Source organism: Elephantulus edwardii, unplaced genomic scaffold (genome assembly GCF_000299155.1).
Source record: "Elephantulus edwardii isolate Elephantulus edwardi_28Jun2011 unplaced genomic scaffold, EleEdw1.0 scaffold00047, whole genome shotgun sequence".
Taxonomy (NCBI): Eukaryota; Metazoa; Chordata; class Mammalia; order Macroscelidea; family Macroscelididae; genus Elephantulus; species Elephantulus edwardii.
Window position 1 is genome coordinate 15,373,024 of NW_006399797.1, and position 27,747 is coordinate 15,400,770.

The 27,747-nt window shown below is 41.3% G+C and overlaps 1 protein-coding gene across 1 annotated transcript; it reads left to right on the forward strand.

Annotated features, from left to right (window-relative positions):
• Positions 1-4,500: 4,500 nt before the first annotated feature.
• Positions 4,501-27,706, forward strand: SLC35E3 (solute carrier family 35, member E3). The gene is made up of 5 exons (XM_006886076.1): positions 4,501-5,072; positions 5,881-5,991; positions 13,982-14,140; positions 20,212-20,294; positions 27,509-27,706. The coding sequence occupies exons 1-5, from the start codon at positions 4,518-4,520 to the stop codon at positions 27,693-27,695; spliced, it is 1,095 nt and encodes a 364-aa protein (XP_006886138.1). The 5' UTR covers positions 4,501-4,517; the 3' UTR covers positions 27,696-27,706.
• The last annotated feature ends 41 nt before the right edge of the window (positions 27,707-27,747 follow it).

Here is a 27,747-nt window from a genome sequence, read left to right on the forward strand (position 1 = left end):
CAGACTTGAAAGTCCATAAAAAAAAAAAAAAATACAGTGTAAATTGAACTTCATCAAAACTTTTCTTTCATGAAAGATTTTGTTTTCAGATGAAAAGCCAAGCTACAGACTAGGGGAAAGTATTTGCTAACCACAGATTGGGCAAATGACTAGTATATGAATTGTCTTTTTTTATATATTGCTGCTATAACAAAGATACCACAAGTGGATAACTTCAGCAAAAAAAATTCACTTAGAGGTTGTTGTTGTTATGTGCCATTTAATTGCTTGTGACTCATAGCGTCCCTGTGTACAACAGCTCTGAACCCTGCTCTACCTTGAGCCAACCTTATTGTCTCTGATACACCTATTCCCATTAATTACCCCAGTCACTGAGTCAATCCATCTCATCCAGGGTCTTCCTCTCCTACGCTGTCCCTCCACCCTCTCAAGAATGATGTCCCTCTCCAAGGACTGGTCTCTCCTTGCAATATCCCCGAAGTATGTCATTCAGAGCTTCAAATTTCTTGCATCCAAAGAGCAGCCTGGTTTCACCCTGGAAATTCAAATTCAGGGTGTCAGCTTTAGGGGAAGACCAGCAATCTGTCAGTTCTGGAGGGAGGTCCTTGCTCCCTTGAGCATCATTCCTTAGGGAACTCCACGTGTCTTGGCCTTCCTCAGGGTGAAGGAACTTCTTAGTGCAGAGACCTGAGTCCAGTAGGAACACTCCACTCTGGCCATTTTTGCTTTTAGTTGCCTTTTTATTTCTTTCAACTTAAAAGATGTTATAGGCCACACCCTAGTGAAGTGCACCTTATCTCCACAGGGCTGTGATGGGGTTAAGGAGAGTTGGAGTCTACCTTTAATCCTCTTACAAGTCTTATTTATCAGATTGTGGGGGTTCATTACATCGCTTCCACAGTATATCATTACATGTTTGGGCAACAGGGGACACAATTCAATCCATCATGTAATATAAAGAGTCTTAAAGATCTCTGGTGGCAAAGCCCAGAGTCGGTGCCTGTGTGGTGGTTTAAATCTATCAGTTGTTCCACTGGAGAATCATCTGGGCAATCATCTCCTCCCCAGTGATTTACAGCCTCAGAAAACCCCCTGGTGGGTCAGCTATGAGTTGATTCTGTCCCCATAGTAATGAAGAAGAGGTTTTTTTTAGTTCTTAATGAGCCAGTTTTTTTTTTAATAGTTATGTGTGGACTTGCCACCAGAAAAACTCACAATGCTTGGTGAAAATTAGAAAAAGAAGAAAAATACTTAAAGTCATGGGAAATTGTTTAAGTGCATACCTCAAAGAAACATTACTTCAAGAAAATTGACTAAATCTTTGTCAGCACAGTGAGAGTACATGTCATGTGGCTCTTAACCTGTTCCCTAACAGCTGACTCTTTGACTCAACAAAAAGGAAGCTGTGCCCGGATAAAGCCAGTCAGAAGGTTTCCTCTCCTCAGGTCCTAGCTCAGGACTAGAATGTCTCCCTGAAAAGGAGAAACTGCAAATATTTCTTTTTCATCCAGGTCTCCTCCCCCAACTCCCTGTACCCAACAGGAGATCAACATCCAGGTGAGTGGGAATTCTATATTCACAGAGGCTCCTCTCTTAGTGTGTGGGCTCTTCCACAAGCAGGGAATGTTGCTATGTACTGTCAAATCAGAACCAACCCATAGCTGACCCTCCACTGGATTTTCAGAGGCAGTACATTGCCTGGGAGGTGATTGCTCATCCTTTTCTCATGGAGCAGCTGGAGGATTTGAACTGCATACCTTAGCACTGTCAGCACAATTCCTTACCACAAAGCCACCGGAGCTCCCAAAGCAGGGAATAGTGGAACTCTAGTTGTACTTTCTCTAGTACCAGAATTCAACAACACAAGATAAAGGTAAACAACCCAATTGCAAAATGGGTATAGACTATGAACAGACACTACACCAAAGAAGATAATCAGATGGTGAGCAAACACATGAAGTGTTCAAAATTCCTAGCTCATAGAGAGACGCATGGAATATGCCAAGAAAACAAATAGGTCTGTCTTGGAGGGGGTGAAATTAAATGTCTCCTTGAAGGCTAGGATTTTAATGCTCTGCCTAACTTACTTTGGGCATGTGGTCAGGAGAGACCAGTCCTTGGAAAAGGACATCATGCTGGAAAGGGTGGACAGACAGCACAGGAGAGGAAGACCTCTGGTGAGATGGATTGATACAATTACTGGGGCAATTGGATTGATACAATAACTGGGGCAGTAGGGGTTGGTGTATTGGAATTAGTGAGACTGGCTCATAACAGGGAAGGCTTCAGAACTGCTGTACATGGGATCGCTATACATTTCAGGCAACTCAATGGACATATAACAACAATAACATACTAAGACAGGTCTGGAAGCAGGAGTGGCTTCCATTTCCTAAACATCATGCCTCCAGAAACTATGAACTTTGATAAACGTCGATAGTTGTAGAGGGGCTTCAGGCCTTTTGTTCAAAGGGTCGCTGTGAGTTGTGCTTGACTCGAAGGAAATCAACAACAAGAGAGATGCAAATCAAAACAACTATGAGATATCCTCTCACCCCAGTAACAATAGCAGAATTTAACAGAGCAGCAAACAACAAATGCTGGCGAGGTTGTGGAAGAATTGGAACCCTTATTCACTGCACGTAGGAGTGTAAAATGGTGCAGCCGCTATGGACGGCAGCGTGGTGCTTTCTCAAAAAGTTGGAAATAGAAATACCATTTGATTTAGAAATTCTACTAGTGGGAATATACCTAAAGAAATCATAACAGACATCCGAACAGATATATGGACACTTACGTTTATTGCTGCATTGTTCACAATAGCAAAGAATGGAAGCAACCCAAGTGCCCCTCAACGAAGGAATGGATAAAGAAGCTGTGGTATATTCACACAATGAAATCTGAAAAACAAGAAACTCATGGAATATTATACGAAATGAGTGACCCTGGAGGACATATTATGCTGAGTGAAATATCTCAGTCACAAAAGGACAAGTACTGCATAGTGCCACTCTTACAGAACAGGACTGACATGGGGTTTGGGGAGAAACTAAGAAAAGAGGGCATAAATAATGTACACTGCATTGAAACAGATGAGGTATAGAACTGCTTAAAAAGACTATATGGTTAGATATAATCTGCATGACAACAGTCCAGAATAAGAGCTGCATAATAAAGTGGATTTGGGGGGGGGGTGGAATTATGCAACAATAAAAGATTTTTTTTTCAAAGAGAAAAGCGAACTGGGGGGGAGGTGAGTAGGGAGGAAAATGTACAAAAATGAATGAATGGAAATCCAAATTCTCTATAAACTTTAATTAAAATCTCAAAATATTTTTTTAATTTCAAAGGCATCAATTCTTCTACCTTATTCGTGGTCCAACTCTTAGATGCACAGCAAGTTATTGGAAAGATCATGGCCTGAATCAGTTGCACCTTAGTCATTGACATAGTTGTGCCTCAATACTTTGGAGGGATCCCTCGCTTTCACTGTAAAGTATGTTTCCTGATCTGACTGTTGGTACCAAGGGTTTTGATTGTGGAACCAATACGTTGAAATTGTTGACAATTTCATTATTTTTCCCATCTATCTTAATGTTGCTTATGGACCCAGTGGTGAAGAATTTTGTCTTTTTCATCTTGAGATGTAATCCATATTGAAGGTAAGTATGAGTCTATATTGAAGAATAGAGTTGTAGTGTTGGAGAAGAGTACTGAATATCCAAAGGACTGCCAAAAATCCAAACAGGAATGCCTCAGAGCAAGTATACCCAGGGTGCTCCTTACAGGCAAGGACGCCAAAGCTTCCTATCACATATTTTGGGCATGTTATTAATAGAGGCTATTCCTTGGAAAGGGACATCATGCTTGGAAAGGTGGAGCGTCAGCGAGCGAAAGGAAGACCCTCAACCAGATGGAGTGACATAGGGATTGCAGGAATAGACTGAGATATATCAGAGAAGATGAGGATGACGCCGGATAGGACAAGGTTCAGAGGTTCGCTATGAGTAGTACTTGACTACATGACACCTAACAAGAAGTTGCGCTTTCCCAAATCACTTACATGTAAGTCAAGTCTAGAGGCCACTAACCCTACTCGTAAAGAGCTTCCAGCTCTAGGGCAGTGACTTGGCCATCTATCTCGCCCATGAAATGGGTCAACAATGTCTGTACTCCAACAGTGCCCTCTCCACAAGCTTGATAATGAAGCTGTCTAACCAGTCAGGTGAACACAAAAGGAATGCAAACATTGAGAAGGCGGTTCAATAATATCCCATGTTGCGCGGTAATGACAGCGTTGCCCGTGCAGCCCCTGAAGCGCCTGCGCAGAAGAGGGGCCACGCCGCAGGCTGCTCCGGGGGGAAGTGCTGGTGCCCCGAGCCACGTGACCTAAGACGGGCGGGGCGGGGCGGGGCTTGGCGGAGGAGGGCGTCCCGGGCGCTCAATGGGCGGCGGCGGAGTGTGTGTTCGTGTGTGTTGCCGCCTTGGCGTCCGCTGGCCCGGGAACAGTGGAGTACATGCCCCGCAGGCCGACAGCTGAGGCTGGCAGCCGCTGGGAGGCAGCGGCAGAGGAGGAGGGGAAGGGCAGGCCGAGGCAGGTCGGGAGTCCCACTCTGAGGCTGGAGAGCCCCGACTTCACTGGGGTCGCCGCGCGGCCGCGGGCGGGAAATATGGCATCGCTGGTGGACCGAGTGCGCGACAACGGGCGCATCACCGCGGGGCTCTTGCTCAACCTTTTAGTGTCTATCTGCATCGTGTTTCTCAACAAATGGATCTATGTGCACCACGGCTTCCCCAACATGAGCCTGACCCTGGTGCACTTCGTGGTTACCTGGCTGGGCTTGTACATCTGCCAGAAGCTGAACATCTTTTCCCCCAAAAGTCTGCCGCCCTCCAAGCTCCTTCTCCTCGCCCTCAGCTTCTGTGGCTTCGTGGTCTTCACCAATCTCTCTTTGCAAAACAACACCATAGGCACCTATCAGTTGGCCAAGGCCATGACCACACCGGTGATCATCGCCATCCAAACCGTCTACTATAAGAAAACCTTCTCCACCAGAGTACAGCTCACGCTGGTGAGTAGCCTAGGCTTTTCCCGAGGCGCACCTTTCATCATCCATCTCCTGGAGCGTCGTGCTCCTCCCCGGGAAATTTGAATGCACATTGTTTAACCCTGCACTAAGCCCTTATCCGTGCTCTAGAAATCCTCAGATGAGTCTTCTGTGAGCATCTGAACTTCATGCTTATTTTGGGGTGGGGGTGGGGGGAAAGCCGTGTTTGCTCTGTAGTGAGCTCTTAGCCCAGGAAAGTGTGTGTTTATTTGAATTTTAATAACCAATTAGGTTGAAATCTTTACGTGCTGTTTTCGATTAAAAAAAAGGAAAACGGTATAGGGTGATGCAACACGGTGCTTAGAAGTTCTGCGAAATTGAAACAGCTTCCCTCTAGGGAGCCATGCAAAGTATTTAAAAAAAAAAGTGTATTTAAAAGTTCAGCATAAAATGTAAGCCTTGATAAATCTGGTAAACTATTACAGGGATTTCTGTGTCTTTACAAAGAGATATCCTAATATAATTATAAATTAACTTATAGTTTTTCTTACTATTTTACTAGCGTTTACTAGATGATCTCTGATCATCTGTGTTTATATGTTATTTAGACATTTTGTTTCAGTATCCATGTATTTACTTGGATGCTCATGCATCATTTCATTATTTTACTCTCGATTTAAAACAGTATTAAATGTGAACAACAGTAAGGTGCTGTCATTTTCATTTTATAGAGGTTCATTGTTTCCCATTTATGTGTTTATAACATCGTGAAAGGGGTACTAAATATATATTGTGTTATTTACTCTAAATATTGACTTCTTTTTCTTTACAGATTCCTATAACTTTAGGTGTAATCCTAAATTCTTATTACGATGTGAAGTTTAATTTCCTTGGAATGGTGTTTGCTGCTCTTGGTGTTTTAGTTACATCCCTTTATCAAGTGGTTGGTAATTTTTTTTCTCTTATGTGCTTTTTAGCAGATTTCATATGTTTTGAAGCTGTATCCCAAGGTTTAGAAAATACAGTATAGAGACAATAGACTGTTGGGAAGAAAGCATAATTGCATAAGTTGACACAAGGTGAAAAGAAGAAAGGATACAGAGAGACTTGGGTGTATGATGCTCATCAAATACCTACTTGTTTGTAAGTGTATAATGCCCAGGCTTAACCATCTGAGTTTGGGGTGAAACTATTCTTAATTCTGGGAAATACTAATAACATGAGTAATAAGAGTTTTTACTTGAGAACTAAGCTTATTGGTTATAGTTACAATTTCTTCTTTAAAACATTACTGTGAACAAGTATACTTTCAAAATTTAAAGAAGGAAAACTTTAAATTTCTAGATTGTTACAAAAAAAAAAGCAGCTGCTACAACTTGTCTATCAGCTTCTATTCGTTGGTCTGTATGAATAGAGAACTTTATAGTAATGGCTGTCTCACTTCTTATACTTTGCATCTGGCATTCATTCAAAAATATTTTCACGAATTCACTTTTCTCATCATAAATTCCCAACAGCTTTCCGTTTTGGTCTCCTGAAGTAAGGAAGAAGGAAAAATAACTTGGTGTAGGTTGTAGTGAAACAGTATTCTCTCTATACTAAAAATTGTGGACTAGAAATCCTAGGGTGTGTCTGTATGGGAAATGTAACCCAAAATGTTTTAACCAGTTTTACTGTTTTGACAAACTGCCACTGGTTGTAAATGGAAGCATTCTTGTTATGAACCTTGGCAGTTCATCAATACTGGCAACTTAAATGTTGTAATATTAATCACCTTAGAAACATTGTTGCATAAATTATTTGGTTGAATGTTATTTTTTTAAAGTGGCATAGAACACTTTAAATAATATAAGAAATGGAAGCATGAAAGGAGAGAGCCAGTGTATCCATGATACACCTTTACCCTGCAAAGGATGCTCAGCTTAGTGCTTTAGACAAGTTGTGTTTGGGTACAGTCTTAGGTATCTAGTGATGCTGTGACAGAAATAGCACCACTGTGTAATGTTAACAGAGAGGACTTATTTTCCAAAGTTTAAGAAGTTCCAGCTGAAGGTGCTGGCTCTAAGAAAAGGCTTTCTTTTTGTGAACTCTCTGGGCAAGTCCTTGTTTCTTCTCATCTCTTATTTCTCCATTCCTTGACACTCATCTTCCATACCTCCTTTACTTGATACTTGCTTGAATCTAAAAAAAAATTGATTGTAGACACATCCTACACACTAATACTGCCTAATTAACATTCTAGTCCCAAGTAGGATTGTAATCACTGGTATATATAATGTTAAATTAGATTGATCATACACAGAACATGAATCTGTACTCATGCACAACCCAAAACATACTCCAAAAACCAGTTGTTAGAACGAAGGGATATCGTGTGGTCTAAAATCAGGAAAGGTGTGTGTCACCGTTGTATCCTTTCTCCATATGTATTTAATCTGTGTGCTAAATAAATTGGAAAAATTGGACTGTATGAAGAAGAATTTGGCATCAGGATTGGAGTAAGACTCATCCACAACCTTCATTATGCAGATGAGACAGCCTTACTTGCAGAAAGTGAAGAGAGCTTGAAACACTTGCTGCAGGAAATCAAAGAACTTTCAATATGGATTTCTTCTCAATGCCAAAAAAGAAATCCTTATAACTAGATGTATAGGAAACATCATGATAGCTGGAGAAGAGATTGAAGTTGTCAGCAGTTTCATTTTACTAGTATCCACAGTCAACAAAACATGCTGCATTGGGACAATCTACTGTCAAAGACCTCTCCAAAGCACTAAAGAGCAAGGATGCCATTTTAAAGACTAAGGTGTGTGAAACCCAAACCATAGTATTTTCTCTTGCTTCCTATGCAGCTAAAAGTTGAACAATGAATAGGAAAAACCAAAGAAGAACTTATGCCTTTGAGTTGTGGTGCTGACAAAGAGTATTAAATAGCCCATAGACTCCCAAAAGAATTTAAAAATCTGTGATAAAGACATGCAACCAGAGTGCTCGTTAGAGGCCAGGTTGTGAAACTGTATCTCACCTACTTTGGACATGTTGTCCAGAAGGAGCCAGTCCTTGGAAAAAGACATTATGCTGGGAAAAGCACAGGGTCACAGAAAGAGAAGATCCTCAACAAGGTGGATTGGCACAGTGACTGTAACAATGGACTTGAATGTGGTAGAGATCCTAAGGATGCTGTGGGATATGACAAGGTTACTATCTGTTGTTCATAGGATTTCTATGATCTGTAGTCAACTCAGTGACACCTAAAAACAACTGTTTGTATCGTTATGACCATTTTTGTGCACACAAACCTCAGCATTTTTGTTGATTAGAACTAAAGAATTCTATATGGTGAAACTAGGCAGCTATTTGGAGGCAAGAGTTCTGAAGCTCCATCTCACCTACTTTGGGCATGTTGCCAGAAAGGACCATTCTTTGGAGAGGGACAGCATACTTGGAAGGGTAGCGGGACAGTGCAAGAGAGGAAGAGCCTGGATGAGATGCACTGACTCAGTGACTGGGGTATTTAGGGGTAGGTGTGTCAGAGACAATAAGATTGGCTCAAGATAGAGCAGGGTTCAGAGCTGTTCTATACAGGGTCACTGTGAGTTGCAAGCAACTTGATGGCATATAACAACAATAGCAAATGTTGTCTTAAAGGACTAGGCCTTTAAAAAGACTTCAATCTTGGAAGGGTGAAGGGTCAATGAAAGAGAGAAAGACCTTCAGGGAGGTGGACTGACACAGTGTCTTCAGCTGTGGATTTAAGGACCGATTGTGCAGATGATGCTGTTTCGGGTAAGATTTCACTATTACACATAGAGTCACTATGAGTCAGAGTTGACATGATGGCACCCAAAAAAAAATAAGTCAGATGGATCCTGGCTAAAAGCAAGGAATACCAGAAGAATGTCTATTTGTACTTTATTGACTATGCAAAGATGTTTGACTGTGTGGATCATGACAAGTTGTGACTGAAATTGAGAAGGATGGGAATCACAGAGCACTTAGTTGTGCTTATGGGGAACCTATACCTGGATCATGAGACTGTTGTGTGAACAGAGCAGGGTAGCACTGCATGGTTTAAAATTGAGAAGGGAGTGTATCAGGCTTGTATTCTTATTCCATACCTAGTCAGTCTGTATGCAAATTATCCAAGAAGTTGGACTCTCTGAAGAGGAGTGTGGGATCGGGATTGGAGGGAGACTCATCAGTAACTTATGTTATGCAATGACACAACCTTGCTTGCTGAAAGTACGGAGGAAGGACTTGAAGGAAGCACTTGTTGAGAAGATCAAGGAATGCAGCCTTGTTTGTCAATATCAAGAAAACAAAGAGTCTTACCACTGGACCAATAGGCTGTGTCATGATGGATGGAGATTGAAACTGTCAATAGCTTTCTCTTGCTTGTATCCACAATTAACACCCTTAGTACCAGCAATCAGGAAACAAGGAGACACATTGCACTGGGAAAATCTACAGTTAGGGACCCCTCCAAATTATTGAGGAGTAATGATGTCAGTTTGAGGACTTAAAGTGCATCTGATTCAGGCCATGGTCTTTCCAAGTACTTGCTATGCATCTGAGAACTGGACAGTGAAAAAGGATGATAGAAAAAGATTTGACACCTTTGAGCTTTGGTGGTAGAGAAGAGCACTGAACATCCCATGGACTGCCCAACGGAATGAACAGATATGTCTTGGAGATGGTGCAGCTGGAGTGCTCCTTGGAAGTGCTGCTTTGGGCATGTTACTACGAGGTGTATTCCTTGGAGGACATGATGGAGGGTGGAGGGTTGGTGAAAAAGAGAAAGACCTTAAACTAGGTGGATTGACATGGTGACTACTGCAATGGGCTCTTGTGTGTCAGAAGGTGGAAGGATGGCACAGGATATAGAACAAGTTTCAGAATTTTTGTTCATAGAGTCGCTATGAGTCGTACCCAATGCAACAACACCTAACAACAACAAATACCCCACAGAGTAGTATTTGAAATGAGATTAGCCAATAAATGAATGTCATTAATGGGTAAAATTTTCTCTTGAGAGTGAATGATTAGTTACTGTAACAGAATAGGCTTATAATCTAAGATAGTGGATGTGGATACAGAGTGGTGCAAAAGCATTCTAGAGATCTTTTGAAGAAAGAATTAGGACTTGGATGAATGTGAGAGTGGGGAAAATAAGGGATGTGATCCTTGGTAACTATCGTATCATTAAGTGCATGGATGTAAGAGGAACTGATCTTAACACAGTGACTACAGTAGCGGAAATGCTGAGACTGGTGCAGGATATAGCAAGGTCTGATCTGTTGTTCATGGGGTCACCATGAGTCATAGGCAACTCCATGGCACCTACCATGAGTCTGTAGAGAAGACCTGTGGCAGTGTTGTTGTTTGGTGCCGTCGAATCGTAGATGACTCATAGCGACCCTATGAACGAACAGCCTGAGCATTGTTCGTACATAGAGTTTCCAGAGGCAAGCCATTTTGGAAGTGGATGCCACTCCTGCTTCCAGGCTTGTTTTAGTCGGGAAGCTCCAGCCAACACTGTCCACCATGGGTACCCATTACCACAATTGGCATATCACTGTCACAGTCTTCAGCATCACAAGAGTTACCTCTGTACAGCAACGCACAGACCAGTGCTATACCACCTACAAGAATGTTTGACAGGAAAACAATTTGAACCTGGTCGAGGGCCGCAGATGAAAATCACTCACCTTTGGCTTGGTAGCATAACTTCTTTTCCACTAGGCCAACATAGCTCTCTCTTTGTCGTTGTCGTTGTTTGGTGTGTAGTCCATAGTAAATTTTACAAAGGCCACACTTCAACAACAATTTGAATCCACCTACAGTTCCCAGAAGAAAAGATGGTCATTCTCGTCCTGTGCTGTTTGTAATCTGGGAAACCCAGTGGTCAGCTATGAGTCAATTCCAACTTGATAGCAATGAGAGAGTTTATAGAAGGAATATGAAGTTATTTTAAACAAGTGGCTGCCAATTATCTGAGTGAAGGTAACCAGTAAATTGTTGAAGATGTGAACTTCAGGATGTTCAAAGAAGGAACTCAGAGTTGTTGATAATACAGATTTTAAAGATTTCAGCAAATCATGGAAGAAACTTGTCAGAAATTAAAAGGTCAGGCATGCACTGTAAAAATTGTAAGTGAAGGAAGAAGTGCATTTGATAAGATCAGGGAATTTTTTCCAAGAGAATTTTCAGGTGCTATAGAGAGAGCTGTTATTCATAGGGTTTTCAGAGGCCTGTTCTTTCAGAAGTGGATGCCCAGTCCTTCCTAGTCTGTCTTAATCTGGGAGCTCCACTAAAATCTGTCCACCATGGGTGACCCCTCAGGCATTTGACATACCAGTGGCTTTCAGCATCATAGCAACCCACAAGTACAAGCGGACTGATAGACAAGTGCTGTACTAATTAGAACAATGATAAACAAGCAAGAATACAGATATCCAAGATACAAAGTAATTAGCAATATGCAGATTACTTCTACAGTATAGCAGACTGACAGGTATGATGCCTTTAAGCTGTGATGTTGGAGAAGGGGGCTGAAGATTCCATGGACTACCAGAAGAACAAACAGGTATGTCTTAGAGAAGGTCCATCTAGACTGCTCCTTGAACGCAAAGATGAAGAAGCTTTATTTCATATACTTAGGGCATGTACCTAGGAGAGATTATTCCTTAGAGAGAGATATCATATATGGAAATGGGGAGCGATGACGAAGGAAAGGAAAACCCTCAACTAGGTGGATTGACATAGTGAATGCAGCACTGGGCCTGAGTGTGTCAGAGACTCTGAGGATGGCACAGAATAGGACAGTGTTCAGATCTGTTGTTCATCAGATCACTATGAGTTCGATTCAACCCAAGAGAGCCTATGAACCCTAGTAGTGCAGTGAAGCACGAGCAGCGAAGCATTGAGCTGATAATCAAAAGGTCAATTGTAAAAGCCCCACCAGCCTTTCCTTCAGAGAAAGATACAATCATCTGCTTCCGTAAAGATTTGCAGACTCAGAAACCCAATGGAGCGAGTCTGCTCTGTCCTGCAAGTTCATTGTGAGATTGAACAGTTCTGCAATGTGTAGGGCAGAGAGGGCCAGCAAGAAGAGGGCTGGGAAGCCCTTGAAATTTTGCAGTTGGATGTGGTTAAGTGTCCTCTGGAGGAGCAGTTTCAGTAGTATAGTGATACTGTGCAGAAGCAGCCAGCTTACACTGCAGTGAGATCACTGATCAGACAGTTCTGTGGGAAAGGCATATGCAGCTGTCCGGGGAGGTGGTTAAAGAATGTGCACATACTTGGCATCTGGTTTTGCCCACTGCTGTATCCAAGGAGAAGCAGGTGAAGAATAAATCCTCTGACCTTCTTAGCCACACAAGACTTAGTTGAAGGCTAGCAGGAGTATGTGCCAGCTTCCCTGCTTTCCTGTTTTTGTCTTGATGAATTTCTGTAGACAGAGTCTACGTAACAGGATGCCCAGACATACAGGAAGAAGAGCTGTGTAGGAGGTGTTAGATTCACAAGCCTTGCTGTTCTTGCCAGATCTTGCTCACAGTTGCACGAGGCTTTCCTTAAAGCCTCCTTTCCCGTCGTGTTCGTGAAGCGTTTTGACGTCTGATGGGATTTGAGGTTGGACACACTGGTTCTGCTGAATAGTGTTACCGTTTTAGGGTTGGTGATTTATGGAGGACGGGTGGATTACCCACAGAAAAGTCATGCACATTGAAGAAAACTCTCTCTACATTCGTTGGATTTTGAAAAGTGAATCCAAAGAGCTTTCTCCTTTTCAAGCTACTCAATTCCTCCCTTGTTTCCCAAAAATCTTAGATGCTGGTGTGTCCTTATATTTACTTGCCTTCATTTATTATGACCAGGAGAGAAAAGGAGAATTTTCTAGAACATTTTCTTGTGATTTATATTCAGAATTGCAGAGAAAATTATCTTCCCATTCAACAGTTTATATACAGCTACATTGTCGCATTACTTGGAATTCTCCTGTACTCTCCCCACATCTTATGATTCCCTTGATTCCATTTATCCGTTATTTTTTTCTCTTCTCCTTCCTGCCTTCTGAACTTTGGTTTTAGAAAAATGCTACCCTCTTGGTTTTTCTGAGTTCATTCCTCATGGGTGTTACTATTCAGTCTCAAGGTCTGTCTGTTGTTAGGCTGAACGGTTTTCTGTGGGAGTGGATTCAGTTCCATGTTTGAAGGATGCCTGAGGCCCACAGTATCAGGAAGTTCTACAAATCCTTCAAACTAGTAAGTCTGACCTTTTTTTTGAGTTTACTTTTTTTTTTTTTACATTTTTCTATTTCTCTGTCCAGAACTTCCTGCCATGGTCCCGATCAGAGCAGTTGGTGGTGGTAATCCAGCGCCACCTTGTTCTTGCTCTCTGGCTAATGGAGGCTTTGGTTGGGTGGTTGGTCTCTTTCTTAGTCTCTTAGTTCTTTGAACTAGTTGTTTCTCTGGGTCCTTGATTTTCTTCACTCTTCTTTGCTCCAAATGAGAAGAGACTAATAGTTGTGCCTTCCGTGACAGCTTCCAAGCTTTTTAAGACCCTGGTTGCTTATCATCAAACACAGGCAGAGGCAGAGAAGCTGCATCCAGAGCCATGTCCTCGGCCTCACTTGCCTGGAACCCATTTGTGCTCCAGTCCTACAAGAATCTGGGTTGGGGGCTCTTTAAAACCATAACGGGAAATAATAAACAAAGGAAATCTGCTCACCCTTAGAAGAAAGAAAGAAAAACTTTATGAGACCAAATTTCCCAGAGCTAATGATTAAGGATTTATTTAGGCAGGCAAATCTGTAATTAATTAGGTTTTCCTTCTTCCCCCAGTCCCCGCCCCACACTCCTCTCTCTGTGACTAGAGTTATACCTTTTGTTTTTTAAGTTGATTCTGCCTAACCTGTTTTGTCTACCTTTCAGTGGGTAGGAGCCAAACAGCATGAATTGCAAGTCAACTCCATGCAGCTGCTGTACTACCAGGCGCCCATGTCGTCCGCCATGTTGGTGGTGGCTGTACCCTTCTTTGAGCCAATGTTTGGAGAAGGAGGAATATTTGGTCCCTGGTCAGTTTCTGCTTTGGTAAGTTCTAAATGTGTCAAAGAAACAGCCTAATAATAATCTTGCAATTGCTAATGCTACATTTAATCTTCAGAGTACTGTTTTATATACATTCTAATATTTAATCTTCATCATTATCCCGGAAGGAAAGCACAATGAAAGATTGTTTCTTAACTGAGGAAATTAAAGCACAGCGAGACTAAAGGACTTGCCTGAAGTCAAACATCAAGTCAATAGCAAAATCAAAATTAGAATGCTGATACCTGGTAGTGTTCTAACCGCACAGCCCACAGATAATTTGGAATTTTAGGTTTCTTTCACAATGAAATACAGCTCTAATGGTTTTAACAATATAAGTAGGAAGGGTTCATTGTATAGTTTCTGACCATATATGAGCATACTTGAAAATAATAAAGTGAGGGGCCTGGAATCTTGCCACACTTAGCATTTTGGTGATGATCATGACGTGTGTGAGAGAAGATTTATATTAATGGGATCATATTGTATTGCTGTTTTTATTGTGGTTTCCTTTCCTCCAGTCTTCCTAGCTCACACTATTCCACGTCCCATTAGCCTGACTCTGACTGCATCCTGCAAGTGGTATATTAACATTCTAGCATTTGTACTTCTGTGGTTTTTCTCTTTGCCATTAGTATATTCCTACGACCCACGGCCCCAGCCCACACATACATACATATTAAAAACCCTCAAACTCATTGCCATCAGGTTGGAACCAATTCATAGCTGGCCCTCCAGTGGATTTTCATAGGCTGTAAATCACATGGGAGGCAATTTCCCATCTTCTCGCCATGGAGCCTCTGGTGAATCTAAACTGTCAGAGAGGTACTGCTTTTGGGTTTTAGCAAGGCAGCTTGCTGTGGGCTACGTAACCAGAGTTCTGATATGACTCCTCACAGACAGGTTAAAATTCTTTATACATTAATTAAAATTTTGCTTCTTTCTACAAAAATGGGATCATATTATCTGTGCTTTTCTGGATTTTGCTTTTCTCACTTAACAAGTCCTCATGAAGACTTCTCTAAATCATTCTTTTTTTTTTTCTTTTCTTGTTGTGTATCATCGAGTTGGATCCTACTGGTTCAGGAGGAGATTGCCCCTCCTTCGCCAGCAGAGCATCTGGTGGATTCGAACTGCACACCTTCGGGATTGCAGCACAGCTTCTTGCCACTAAGCTATCAGAGCTCCCTTTCTAAATCATTTATTATATGTCTTTGTAACAGTGCTTTTTTTGAGGGGGCATTAATTTTATTTGCAATTCTAAGCCACTACAGTGTTGGAATAAACATGTATACATGTCCTTGTATATTGTGTGCTCCTTTCCCTACCCCATGCAGTGGTCGTAAGAGTAGAATTTCCAGGTCAACAGGTATATGTACCTTGGGAACATTGTAAGTTGGAAAGTGAACAGGAATTTCTGCTTCCCATAATTTTAACCTTTGAACACAGGCAATGATAATGTCTTTGTTGCTGGTGGTATTAACTTAATAAACACTTCTACATAACTTTCTGTTTTCCAGGTAGTATTTTAAGCACTTTGCAACTAGTAATTAATCATCATTCACAGCTCTGTGGTGGATAGTGTTTATTATTTTATTTTTATTGATGAGCAAACTGGGTGACAATTAGATAACTGGCCCAAGATCACATAGCTAACCAACATAGAAAGCCAACATTTGAATCCCATTCTTGCTCCAGAGGCCATGTTTTATCCATTCTCCTATGCTGCCAATGAGCACACTAATAGAAAGGACAGAGTAGGCCTGCTACGTGAGAAGCCTAAGGCATGCGGGTTGCCATAGCTTTCTCCCAAGGAGCGATTGGTGGATGTGAACCGCCGACGTTTTGCTTCGCAGCCACACACTTACCCACTGCAGCACCAAGAGTCCTTTGAATACTTTGACACACTCCTCCCTGTTTCCAAAGTTTAAATCATTGGACCATTGCGGAGATAATATTTTTGCTTTATTTTATAGAAATTGTAACCATCTTGATCATCTGGTCCTCAGACCATTACAGCTTGTGGTGGTGGTGAGGGCAGCCAAGTGGATTTCAACTCACAGCAACCCATGTGCCAGAGCTGAATTTGCTGTGGAGGAAACGGACTCTCAGCTCCTTCTTCCATTCATGAAACTGTGACCCCTGACATATAGGAAATAAATGAAAGTAGCAGAAATGATAATTTTTAATAAATCAAAGCTAAGAGCACAGCAGTCTGGATCCACTTACTGAGAGAGTAGGCTGCATTCCTTCCTAGTGTCCCTGGAGATATTGCTAGCTCAGAGCAATTGGGAGTAAGCAGCTGTGTTTTTAATGGCACATCAGGTCATCAAGATACAATTATGTCAGATTCTATGAACTCAGTAGAATTAAGAATGACAATGATTAAGTTTTAGATGTAAGTCTAAAAAATTTTAAAATCTTTAAGGAGCAAGTTTTTCTTCGTTGAAATGGCATATATAATAGACTTCTCAGTGATATAAGACAAAGGAAGTCTTCCTCTACTTGTGTTCATAGGACATGGATCTTTGGGTCATGATCATGGGCCTTTGACATCCTTATGACTGCTGGCTTAAGAATTAATAAAGGTCAGTTGGGACAGAAATAATCTTCAAATCAGATATGTACTCTTTGGAGCTTAAATTTCTTTTTTTTTCACCCTAAGTAATTATTTACTTACTTTTACTACTGTATTGTGCTGTGTAGGTGGGCATTTATAAAGCCAGTTAGTTTTCCAATTAATAATTCATAAACAAATTGTTCCGTGACATCGGTTGCAGTTCCCACACTATGTGAACATTCTCCCATTACCTTTGTGGTTCCCCAGTTTCTGCCCCTCTTTGTCTTTTCACCATTGGTTTGGGGCAAGTGTTGTCCTTTGGCCTCTTATAGTAGACTGTTTATAATATAGAGTACATCCTTCAGGTGTTAGTGTTAGTTTATACTTTTGGAATTTAAACTCCTGTACTATTCAGAGGTAACCAAAATTTGCATCTAAATTATCTTCCCAATAAAGGAAATAGCTTTATAACATCTAAATTGTGGCATGGATTCAAACAGACCCTTGTTTGTATATACAGTGATGCAGCCCACTTTCCCCCTGTCATCAGCCAGGTTGGTTATTCACTGTCCCATGAACATCCCTGGAATGCCTCCCTGGGATGCCTCCACACTGTGGCACATGGTCTACCCTCTTTAAGAATCTATACAGCATCATCAGATCCAAAGACTTTTCTCTCCCAGCCCAAACAGCGATCTCCTACCTTGAGATTTCTGTAAGGTCAGTTTCATGTGTTTGACTATGATGATGTAGCACTCAGGGCTCCATTTCTTTTATTAGCTGAGCTGAAGTCTTAGTGGTTCTCTATTTTGGAGAGTTTGAGAGGTTGCCTAGAGGCTGGATGGGCTAAGAGTTCCAGAAACAGACTGCCTGGGCTTAGATCTCAGTCCTGCCACTTCCTGGCTATGTGATTATAGGCAAATTACTTTCCCTCTTTGTGCTGTCTTTTCCCATCTATGAGAAAAAGATAGTATTTAATGTTGTCATTGATAATTTTGAGAATTGAAAGGGTTAATGTAAGTAGAGTATCAAAGAACAATTGTTGGATTTCCACAATACATGGTAAGTGCATAGCAGTAAGTACAGCCTGTGGTTATAATGGTTTTTATTGTGTCTTCTGGACTTTTCTAAGCTCTATGAGGGCAGGTACCTTGAACATACTATATGCCTAGCCTGGCCTGCTTTTTTAGATAGCAATGAATGTTTACTGATTTCATTTCAATAACAGTTACAGTGTACTTATTGTACATTAGAGAAAGATCTGAAGAATACATATCAAGGTGTCAGTTAACACTGGTGAGTGATTGGGATTATGAGAATTGTCTTTTTGCTTGCTTTTATGTTCTGATTTTTCTATAATATATATGCATTGCTTTTATAGACTAGTAATAATAGTAACACTATGTAATGAACATATTATAAAAGCTATATAGTTTATATAGATCGTTGTAATAATTTATAAATTATTATAATTTACTCCCCAATTGCATAAGAAAAATGAAATTAAATTCACATTCACAAGCAGTATGTTAATACAGAATTTTGCATTAATCCATACAGACAGAATTACATTTCTAAATGCTTTTCATTCTGTTCTTTCAATCTTTTGATTCTGGCTGTCTCCCAAAGGCATTATTTTTTTTTTTTTTTTTTTTTAAAAAAATTATATTTATTATTTTTTCATTGTTGAACATTTTCTTCCCTCTCTTCCCTCCCCCTTCTCGAACCCATCCCACAGTGCCCCCCTTCTTCCAGATTGTTGTCATATACATAACACCTAATCATATATTCCTTTAGGACACTTCTTGCCTTCTTCTAATGGAGTGTTCATTATCTATCCACTCTTTTCCCATTCTTTCCCAAACTCCCCCATGTCTGTCCTATTTTATAATAGCAGTGTTATTCAGTGTCCTTTTGTAACTGAGATAATTCACTCAGCATAACTCCCCCATGGTGTGTAGTGTTTTATGAGTTCATTGTTTCTCAATGCTGCATAATATTCCAGTGTGTGAATGTACCATAGTTTTTCTGTCCATTCATTTGTTGATGGGCACATGAGTTGTTTCCATCTCTTTGCTGTTGTGAATAACACAATAAAAGTGGGTGTGCAACTTTTTTTCCTTGTATTTAATGGGTAATGTTTGAGTTTTTTAAAACAGCTTAATGAAAATGGTGCAACCCCTGTGGAAAGCAGTATGGCGCTTTCTCAAAAAGTTGCAAATAGAGATACCATTTGACCCAGCAATTCCACTACTGGGAATATACCCTGAAGAGACCATAGCTGACATCCAAGCAGATATATGCACACCCATGTTTATTGCAGCTTTGTTCACAATAGCAAGGAGTTGGAAACAACCTAAGTGCCCATCAACAAACGAATGGCTAGAGAAGCTGTGGTATATTCGCACAATGGAATACTATGCTGCATTAAAAAACAAGGAACTCATGCAATATTATTCAAAATGGTTGACTCTGGAGAATATTATGCTGAGTGAAATATCCCAGTCACAAAAGGACAAATATTACATGATGCCACTGTTGTAGAATGGGACTGTCCTTGGGGTTGGGGAGAGACTGAGTAAGAAGGGTTCAATAATGTATACTGCACTGAAACAGAGGAGGGAGAGAACCGTCTAAAAGAGAGATGTAACTGGGTATTTCTGTCATCACAGGAGACTAGATCGAGGGCTGCATGGTGGAGGGGACCTGGGGGAGTGTTTGTAAAACAATGAAAGAATCTTTTCTTTTACTTTTCCATAATTTTTGGACTCATGTACTTATAACTTGTTAGTCAAATTTGTGTCTTCTAGGTTGCAACACCCCCATGATACATCTTGAAGGATATGTACATGTACAGCCAAGCACAATCAATAAGAGTGCATCTGAATTCCAAAATCAATCTCCATAATAGTCTACGTGTTTCCTACTGCCAAAGGGGCCCTATAGAGTAGTGAGAGAAGATCTTCACCCTGAAACCCACAGCGTCCCTTTTCAGCAGGAAGTAGCTAAGAGAATACGCCGTCCCCTTTTCCTTATGACTCAGGATGAAGTATCTCTCAGGGAGGAGTGATAGGGAATGGCAAAGGATACACTGACAAAGAAGATTAATCAGAACTGGCTTTGACAAGCACTGTGGCATTTGGACAAGAACAAACTGGGAGGAGGGTAGAGAGAATAGTGCAACAATGAATGAGTGGAAGCCCAAAATCTCTGTAAATGTTTATGAAAATTAATAAAATATAATTATAGAAAGAAAAAAAAAACAGCTTAATGAAAGGAGCTCTGGTGGCCTAGTGGCAAGAAGCTGCACTGAAATCCCAAAGGCGCTCAGTTCCAATCCATCAGATGCTCTGGTAGAGAAGGAATGGCAATCTCCTCCTGTACCAGTTGGATCTGATTTGACAGTATACACACAACAATAATAATAAAATAAATATAATGAAATTTGGTTTTGCTTGACAATTACAGTGACTGTGCCCAGTTAGCACTAATGAGTCTTTCCATTTATTTGTAGGTTATGGTACTGCTGTCTGGAGTGATAGCTTTCATGGTGAACTTATCAATTTACTGGATCATTGGGAACACTTCACCAGTCACGTATCCTTTTCATAATAAAAAATGCATAATCTTTTGTATTTTCCAAAATATTCACAGTCACTGTCTTATTCTAGTCTCATACTAGCCACCCTGTGTATGGCCTGAGTGAGTAGAGTGGGTTATTTTTTAGTCTTTTATTACACCATTTCACATTAAAGTCCGTAAAAATTTACAGAAGTATGAATGGGAGAAAAGACATAGCTTTCTTTACCATGAATGGCTTTTTAGATTTTAAGTAACAGTATTTATAAAACTCTTTTTTTTTATAAAACAAATACAGTGCTATTTCTTACAAATAGTAGGTCAAATAAATATTTGTTGAGTGAATGGTGGAAAAGGGACTTGGGTTTTAATCAGTTTTCATCCGTCTAGAGTAATAAAGTAGGAATATCTTTAATTGTGATTACAAAACATATTTTCTAACTCTTGGCATCCAACTTTGTGTATTTTGTACTAAATTTGGAGATGAGTGTGCCTGTTTTTCTGAATTTACATTAAGAATATAAGTCACAGTTGAAGGTGTAGGTCCAGTTCAGCTGCCCATTCCCCACCCTTCTGCCTGACATTGTGTTCTCTTGGTAGTTCATTCTGCCTCCACCCCTTCGCAGGTACAAGGTGTGCATTTCCACAGACTGGAAAGATGTTTTAGTGACGTTGTGTCAGAGTTTGAGTGAGTAAACACTGACATGCTAGCAAATATGCAGTATTAGTTGCTAAGTATCAAGAAGGAGCATTAACAATGGTAATAATTATAAATTTTTTAAAAAGATATTAAATATTAAAAAAACCCAACACTTACTAATTGTTTATTTTATGCTAAACACTATTTGAAGCACTTTGATTAGATTAGGCTGTTGATTTCTCACAGTGACTCTGTGAAATGAATTCTACCACTTTATTTACACAAGAGTAGAGACATGCGAGCTCTGGTGACCTAGCTGTAAGAAGCTACACCTCTGATCCAAAGGCACATGGTCTGAGTCCACCAGCTGCTCCAACGTAGAAATGAGCAATCTTCCTCCCATGACATTTACTCCCCTGAAAACTTGCTGGAAGGTCTGTTGTAAGTCAGTACCAACTCAACCCCACAGAATAGCAACAGCAAATTGAGACACAAAGAGATTAAATAGGGCATTTAAGGTAGCTCAGTTGAAAAGTATAGCATCCAGATTTGAGCCCAAGTGGTCTGATTCCAGAACTTTTGCAGCACCAAGACATGCCTTGATTAAGAAAACATTCATTCATTCAGTAGGTATTTATAAAATATTGTATGAATCATTCATTATTATAGGATATTTTACTGAGTATCTGCTATATGTCGCAGGCAGCTTGACAGCACATAACAACAACAACAGCATCTGTTACACAGGGAGCTGTGATGGCTCTGGTAGCAAGAAGCTGTGCCACAATTCTGAAGGCATGTAGTTTAAGACCACCAGCTGCTCTGTGGGAGAAAGATGGGCTGTCTCCTCCTGTGCAATTAACTGCCTCTGAAAACCCACTGGAGAGTCATCCATGGGTCGGTTCCGACTCTATGTACACAACAACAACAACCATCTGCAATAGGTCAGGTAATGCAGATACAATCTCCGCTCATAACTGTTGAGTTGGAACTGATTTATAGCTGACCCTCCAACAGGCTTTCAGAGGCTGTGAATCACACAGGAGGAATTGCCCATCTTTCTTCCACAAAGCATCAGGTGGATTCAGACTGTTTGTTTTCCCTGTGGGTATGTTGTTGTTATGTGCCATTGAGTCCACTCCGACTTAGTGACCCTGTGTATGACAGCTCTGAACCCTGCTCTACCATGAGCTAATTCCATTGTGTCTGACACACTTTGCCTTATAACTCCAGTCTCTTATTAGTCAATCCATTTCATCCAGGGTCTTCCTCTCTTGTGCTGTTCCTCCACTCTTCCAAACATGATGTCCTTCTCTAAGGACAAAGTACATAAAACCTTTACACTTACAGGCTTACCTTCTGGTAAGGAAGATAAACTACAAATGAGGAAGGGGTATATTATGTTACCTATTAATGATGAGAAAAAGTAAAGCAAGGAGTTATGAACTTCTTAGGGGACAGGGTTCAAACTTCAGGCTGGGTAGCCAAGAAGCTATCACTCAGAAGATGAGTTTAAAGATCACAAGGAAGTGGGGTTGCTACACGGCAGGCAGAGGAAGCAGCAGGTGAGAGGTGGTTGTTGTGGTTGTGTGTCGTTGAATCGGAACCAACTCAAAGCTGACTCTGCAGCAGGCTTTTAGAGGCTTGTAAATTGCATGTGAGGAGATTGCCGATCTTTGTCTCACAGAGCAGTTGGTGAATTCAAGCCTTAATGCCCTTGGGTAGGCAGCACTGCTCCTGCCAGATGGCCACAAAGAAGCCCGTACTGTGAGCCAGGGGGCAGGGGTGTCTCCAAGAGGGAACCAGGAGCCAGTTTGAGTATGAAGCCTGTTACTCTGAGTGAAATGAGAAGCCATTGGCCTTGGGAACAGAGAAGTGGCATGATTTCTAATAAGATTACCTTGGCTACTATGTGGAAAATAGACTAAAGCCGAGCTTTTCAGCCGGCAGCACTATTGACACTTGCTTTGGTACCATCGAGTCAGAACCGACTCATCACTGACCGCCTAGCAGATTTTCAGAATTGGTCCATCACACAGGCGGAGATTGCCCACCTTCCTCCTGCAGAGTAGCTGGTAGGTTGGAACTGTGTGCCTTTTGTTGGCAGCACAGCTCCTTATCACTAGGCCACCAGAGCTCCCTTCTAGGACCTTCTGGCTGGATAAGTCTGCTGTGGAGGCCCGTCCTGTGAACTGTAAGACGTTTTAGGAGCGTCTCTGCCTTCTGTATAGTAGATACCAATGCCACCCTCATTCCCCCTCTCTAATAACCACAGATGTCTTGTGACATTTCTCCAGTGGTGAAATCACCCTTGTTTAGAGCTGTTGGACTGAAGGATGCAAGGGAAAGAGGTGGACCCTGGAAGGTTGCTGCAGTCTGACAGTCACCAGGGTGGGAGAAGTAGACCTAGGTGAACGAAAGCAAGAAGTGACTGATGGATGTCAGTAGATAGACAATTTGATAGTTTCTCTTTTTAGGAATTAGAGACACAGGATTTATTGATAAAGCATATGAAGAACAAGGGAGGAGACATGATGTCTCGCAAGGGTTTTGGCTGAGCACCTGGTGGAGCAGAGTTGCTTTCAGCTGTGAAGGGACAGCTTGATGGTGGTTTGGAGGGGAAGGGGAAGAGTAGAGGCTCAGTTTTGAAGCTATTCTGTGTGAGTGACCTGTTTGATATTAAGGTGGGGGTGTGAGCAGACAAAAGGATTTTTTTAAAAAATCCAACTCTCAGAGTTGAGGGGCTCGAAATATTCCATAAGGAGTGTGTCGTTCCTTAATGTAGTGAGATTGGTATCCAGAGGTAGAGTCCTGAGTCACTCCATTGATCAGAGTTGAGAAGGGAACTAGGTGAAAGACCAGGAGGAGCAATTAGGTGGAAGGATGAAGAGTGGCGCAAAAGCCAAGTGAGCAGAGTATTCCAAAAGAGAAGGTCAGATGCCACTGACAGGTCTCCTAGAGCAAGACCGATGGTCAGTGGTGGGATCTGGGGAGAAAGAAATAACTGATGATTTTGACAAGAGCAGTTGGGTGCCAGGGTGAAACCCTGACTGGAATGGAATGGAGAGTCGGAGGAGAGGAACTGGAAATAACAACTTAGACCACTCGTTTTTTCAGTTTATAAGAGAGTCCACTGAAGCTTTCTCTTCACATTTACCTGCTATGGAGTATAAATATCTTTAGCCCATTTTAACTACTTAAGAGAGAGGCTGAGGAATAAACACATTTAAAGCTAAAGTGGTAGGATCCAAAGTGGTTGGTGTATGTGAGGCTAAGTCAAAACTGAATTGAGATCATAACTGAAATGAAGCATATTTTATTTTGGTTCTAATTCAAGTCCTTGGGAAATCCTGTGTCAGGAAATCATGAAGTCTGTGCAGCAAGCAGGTTTTCTTGGTGAGGTGTGGTGTCACCAGCAGGAGCTCCTGGGCTACTAGACAAGCTCAAAACAGGAAAGAACTGGGCTTTGCGGTCAGATCGATCCAGGGGTGAATTCCCAAGTCTGACATTACTTACGGGTCCATGCAAGTCGTGAGAGCTCTCAGGTCACTTAAAAAGTGGGGAAAAGAATATCTACCATGTTTGGCTCCTCATAAGGAAAGAATATATGTCCAGGACCTTAAAATAGCCAAACCCAACCCATTGCCGTCAAGTTAACCATGAATCATACAAACTCTAATGACAGAGTAGAACCACTGTACAGGATTTCCAAAGCCGTGATATTTGTTGAAGATAGTCCAGAAACTGTTAGAATCATATGTTGACAAAGAATTGCCAGAAATTCAGACTGGGATTAGAAGAGGCCATGGCACCAGGGATATCATTGCTGATGTCAGATGGATCCTGGCTGAAAGCAGAGGAAATCAAAAGGATATTTATTTGTGTTTTATTGACTCTGCAAAGGTATTTGACTGTGTGGTTCATAACAAACTGTGGTTAACCTTGAGATGAATGGGAATTCCATTATTCATAAGTATGCTTATATGGAATCTATACCTAGACCAAGAAGCAGTTATCCAAACATCAAGGGAACACTGCATGGTTTCGAATTGGGAAAAGTGTGCATTAGGGCTGTATCCGCTCTCCATACCCATTCATTCTATATTCTGAGCAAATCATATGAGAAGCTGGGCTTTATGAACAAGAGTGTGGCATCGGGTTTGGAGGAAGGCTCATCACCAGCTTGTGTCATACAGATAACACAACCTTGCTTGCTCAAAGTGAGGAGGGCCTGAAGCATTTGCTGCAGAAGAGCAAGGACTGCAGCCCATGGATTGCATGTCAACATCATGGAAACAAAATCCTCACCAATGAACCAACAGGCAACATTATGATAGAAGGATAAAAGATTGAAATTGTCAATAATTTCATCTTGCTTGGATCTACAGTCAGCACCACGCTTGGTTGGAACCACCAGTCAAGAGATCAGGAGATGTAATGTGTTAGGAAAGTCTGCTATCACGGATCTCCAATGACCTGCAGAGCAGTTTAAAGACTAAGGTGCACCTGATTCTGAGGTGCACAGTCTTTCCAGTCACCTGCTGTACATTTGAGAGCTGGGCACTGATTAAGGATGACAAGAAGAATTGATGCATTTGAGTTGTGGCGCAACAGAAGGGTGTTGAATATGCCATGGACTGCCAAAAGAGCAAACAGCTAAGTCTTGGAGAAAGTGCATCTGGCGTGCTCAGTGGAGGCAAAGATGGTGAAGCTTCATCTCACACATTTTGGACATGTTGAAAAGGATATTACCCTTGGAAAGGTAGAGGGTCAGCGAAGGAGAAGAAGACCCTCAAAGACATCACAAATGAGATAGTTTGATACCGTTTCAGTCACAGTAGACTCAGATATGTCGAGGATGGTCAGGATGGCACAAGACAGGACAGAGTTCAGATTGGTTGTTCATAGGGTCGCTATGAGTTGTGCTTGACTCAACAGCCCTTAATAGCAGCAACATGGTTTTTATGGAATCTGACTTCCTACTTTCTCCCATGGATCAGCAGGTGGTTCAAACTACCAGCCTTTTAGTTAGCAGCCAAGCACTTAACCACCATACCACTAAGGGTCATGTGTGAAGCATCAAGTAGTTATTTATTACATGTAAATAATGTTGTTTTATGTCTATATATCTATGTGTATATATGTGTATATATAACTATTATTATAGCTAAAAGATGGTATTTAGTATATGCTGGCTGCTTGGCGTGTATTAACTCATTTAATCTTCACAGTAACTCCGCGAGGTAGGTACTATATTATCCTTCTGTGATAGATTAGTGTAGTACCCTGAGCACATGAGTGATAGCTATTTCTAGTGTTGTTCTTGAGTGGATGGATATGAATCAAGCATACTAGATGTGTTTGTATTGAGTTTGCTCCCTCTTGTAGTTATCTAATGCTGTAACAGGCTTACTACAGGTGGATGGCTTTACCAAACAGAAAGTTATTCTCTGACTCTTTAGAAGGCTGGAAGACCAGGTTCAGAAGACCTCCTCTAGCGGAAGGCCCCTCTCTGGGGATGTGGAGGATGTAAAGTCCTTGTTTCCTTCAGCCTCTGTAGACCCAGCATTCCCTGGACACCTCCGTGTTGTTCCATGTCAAGGAGTTTGATCACGGAGGGGACTCAAATCCAAAAGATACACTCCAATCCTGGCAATTATTTTTTGATGTTCCTAATGATACCCAAGCCCTCTTTGCTAGCTTTCCCCTGATTTTATCTCTCATGAGATATAAGGTCTTATAAGCCACCCTAGGTCAACACTTTACATCTAGTTAGGGCTGGATGGTCTTAGAGAATGTTACATTCCACCCTTAATTCTACCACTGTTTGCTTTATCAGATCTTAGGGGATCAGTACATAGCTCCACATTATATCTGTGGTTTTTGTTGTTGTGTATCATTAAGTCAGAACAGAACCATAGCTGACCCTCCAGTGGTTTTTCAGAGACAGTAAATCAGATGGGAGGAGACTGCCCATCCTTCTCCTCTGGAGCAGCTGGTAGATTCGAGCCCATGTGCCTTGGGATTGTAGCGCAGCTTCTTAACACTAGACCACCAGAGCTCTCTTATAGCATTAGATACGTGTATTTTTAGGGAATATAATCAATCTGTGGCACCTTTTGCTATCCCAACACATCTCACCTCATTTGCCATGAAAGTATTACTAGAAATGCCACTAAGACAAAGTCATAACTTGCTGTGCAAAAGTTCTCTTTCCTACTCTTTGTCTACAATTTGTTTCCCAACCTTTTATTGTAACCCATTTAACCTGTCTTTGAGAGGACTGACAGGGAGAGTAATGGCAGTCTTCTGTCAACCAGTTTATTGCTAAAACCTCCCTGAACAACCTAGGCTTGCCCCAACGCTTGATTGAAATTCTTGCTTTTTTTTTTTAATAAATGGCTGCTGTTCAGAGTATGTTTCATGCCAGTCCTTCTAGCCAGAGAAAGGCTTGACTCTGTGTGTGTGTCTGTGTGTGTGTGTTGAAAGTGAGAGATAGAGGAGAAGGGGACACTGTAGGGGTGCTGGTAGTGTTGGGGGTGGAATATAGCATCTAGCTTGTGATTGTTTTTGTCCTTATCTGAAACCTCAGCTATAACATGTTTGGACACTTCAAATTCTGCATTACCTTATTTGGAGGATATGTTTTATTTAAGGATCCGCTGTCAATCAACCAGGGTCTTGGCATCTTATGTACATTATTTGGCATCCTCACCTATACTCACTTTAAACTCAGTGAACAAGAAGGAAATAAGAGCAAATTGGTACAGCGTCCTTAACTGGGTGTTTGCATCCTTAACTGGGTGTTTGCGTCCTTAACTGGGTGTTTGC

Coding starts and splice junctions, on each gene's coding strand:
- SLC35E3 (XM_006886076.1), top strand. CDS start 4,518: ATGCCCCGCAGGCCGACAGCTGAGGCTGGCAGCCGCTGGGAGGCAGCG. Junction 5,073..5,880: donor CCAGAGTACAGCTCACGCTG/GTGAGTAGCCTA, acceptor TTTTCTTTACAG/ATTCCTATAACTTTAGGTGT. Junction 20,295..27,508: donor GGGAACACTTCACCAGTCAC/GTATCCTTTTCA, acceptor CTGAAACCTCAG/CTATAACATGTTTGGACACT.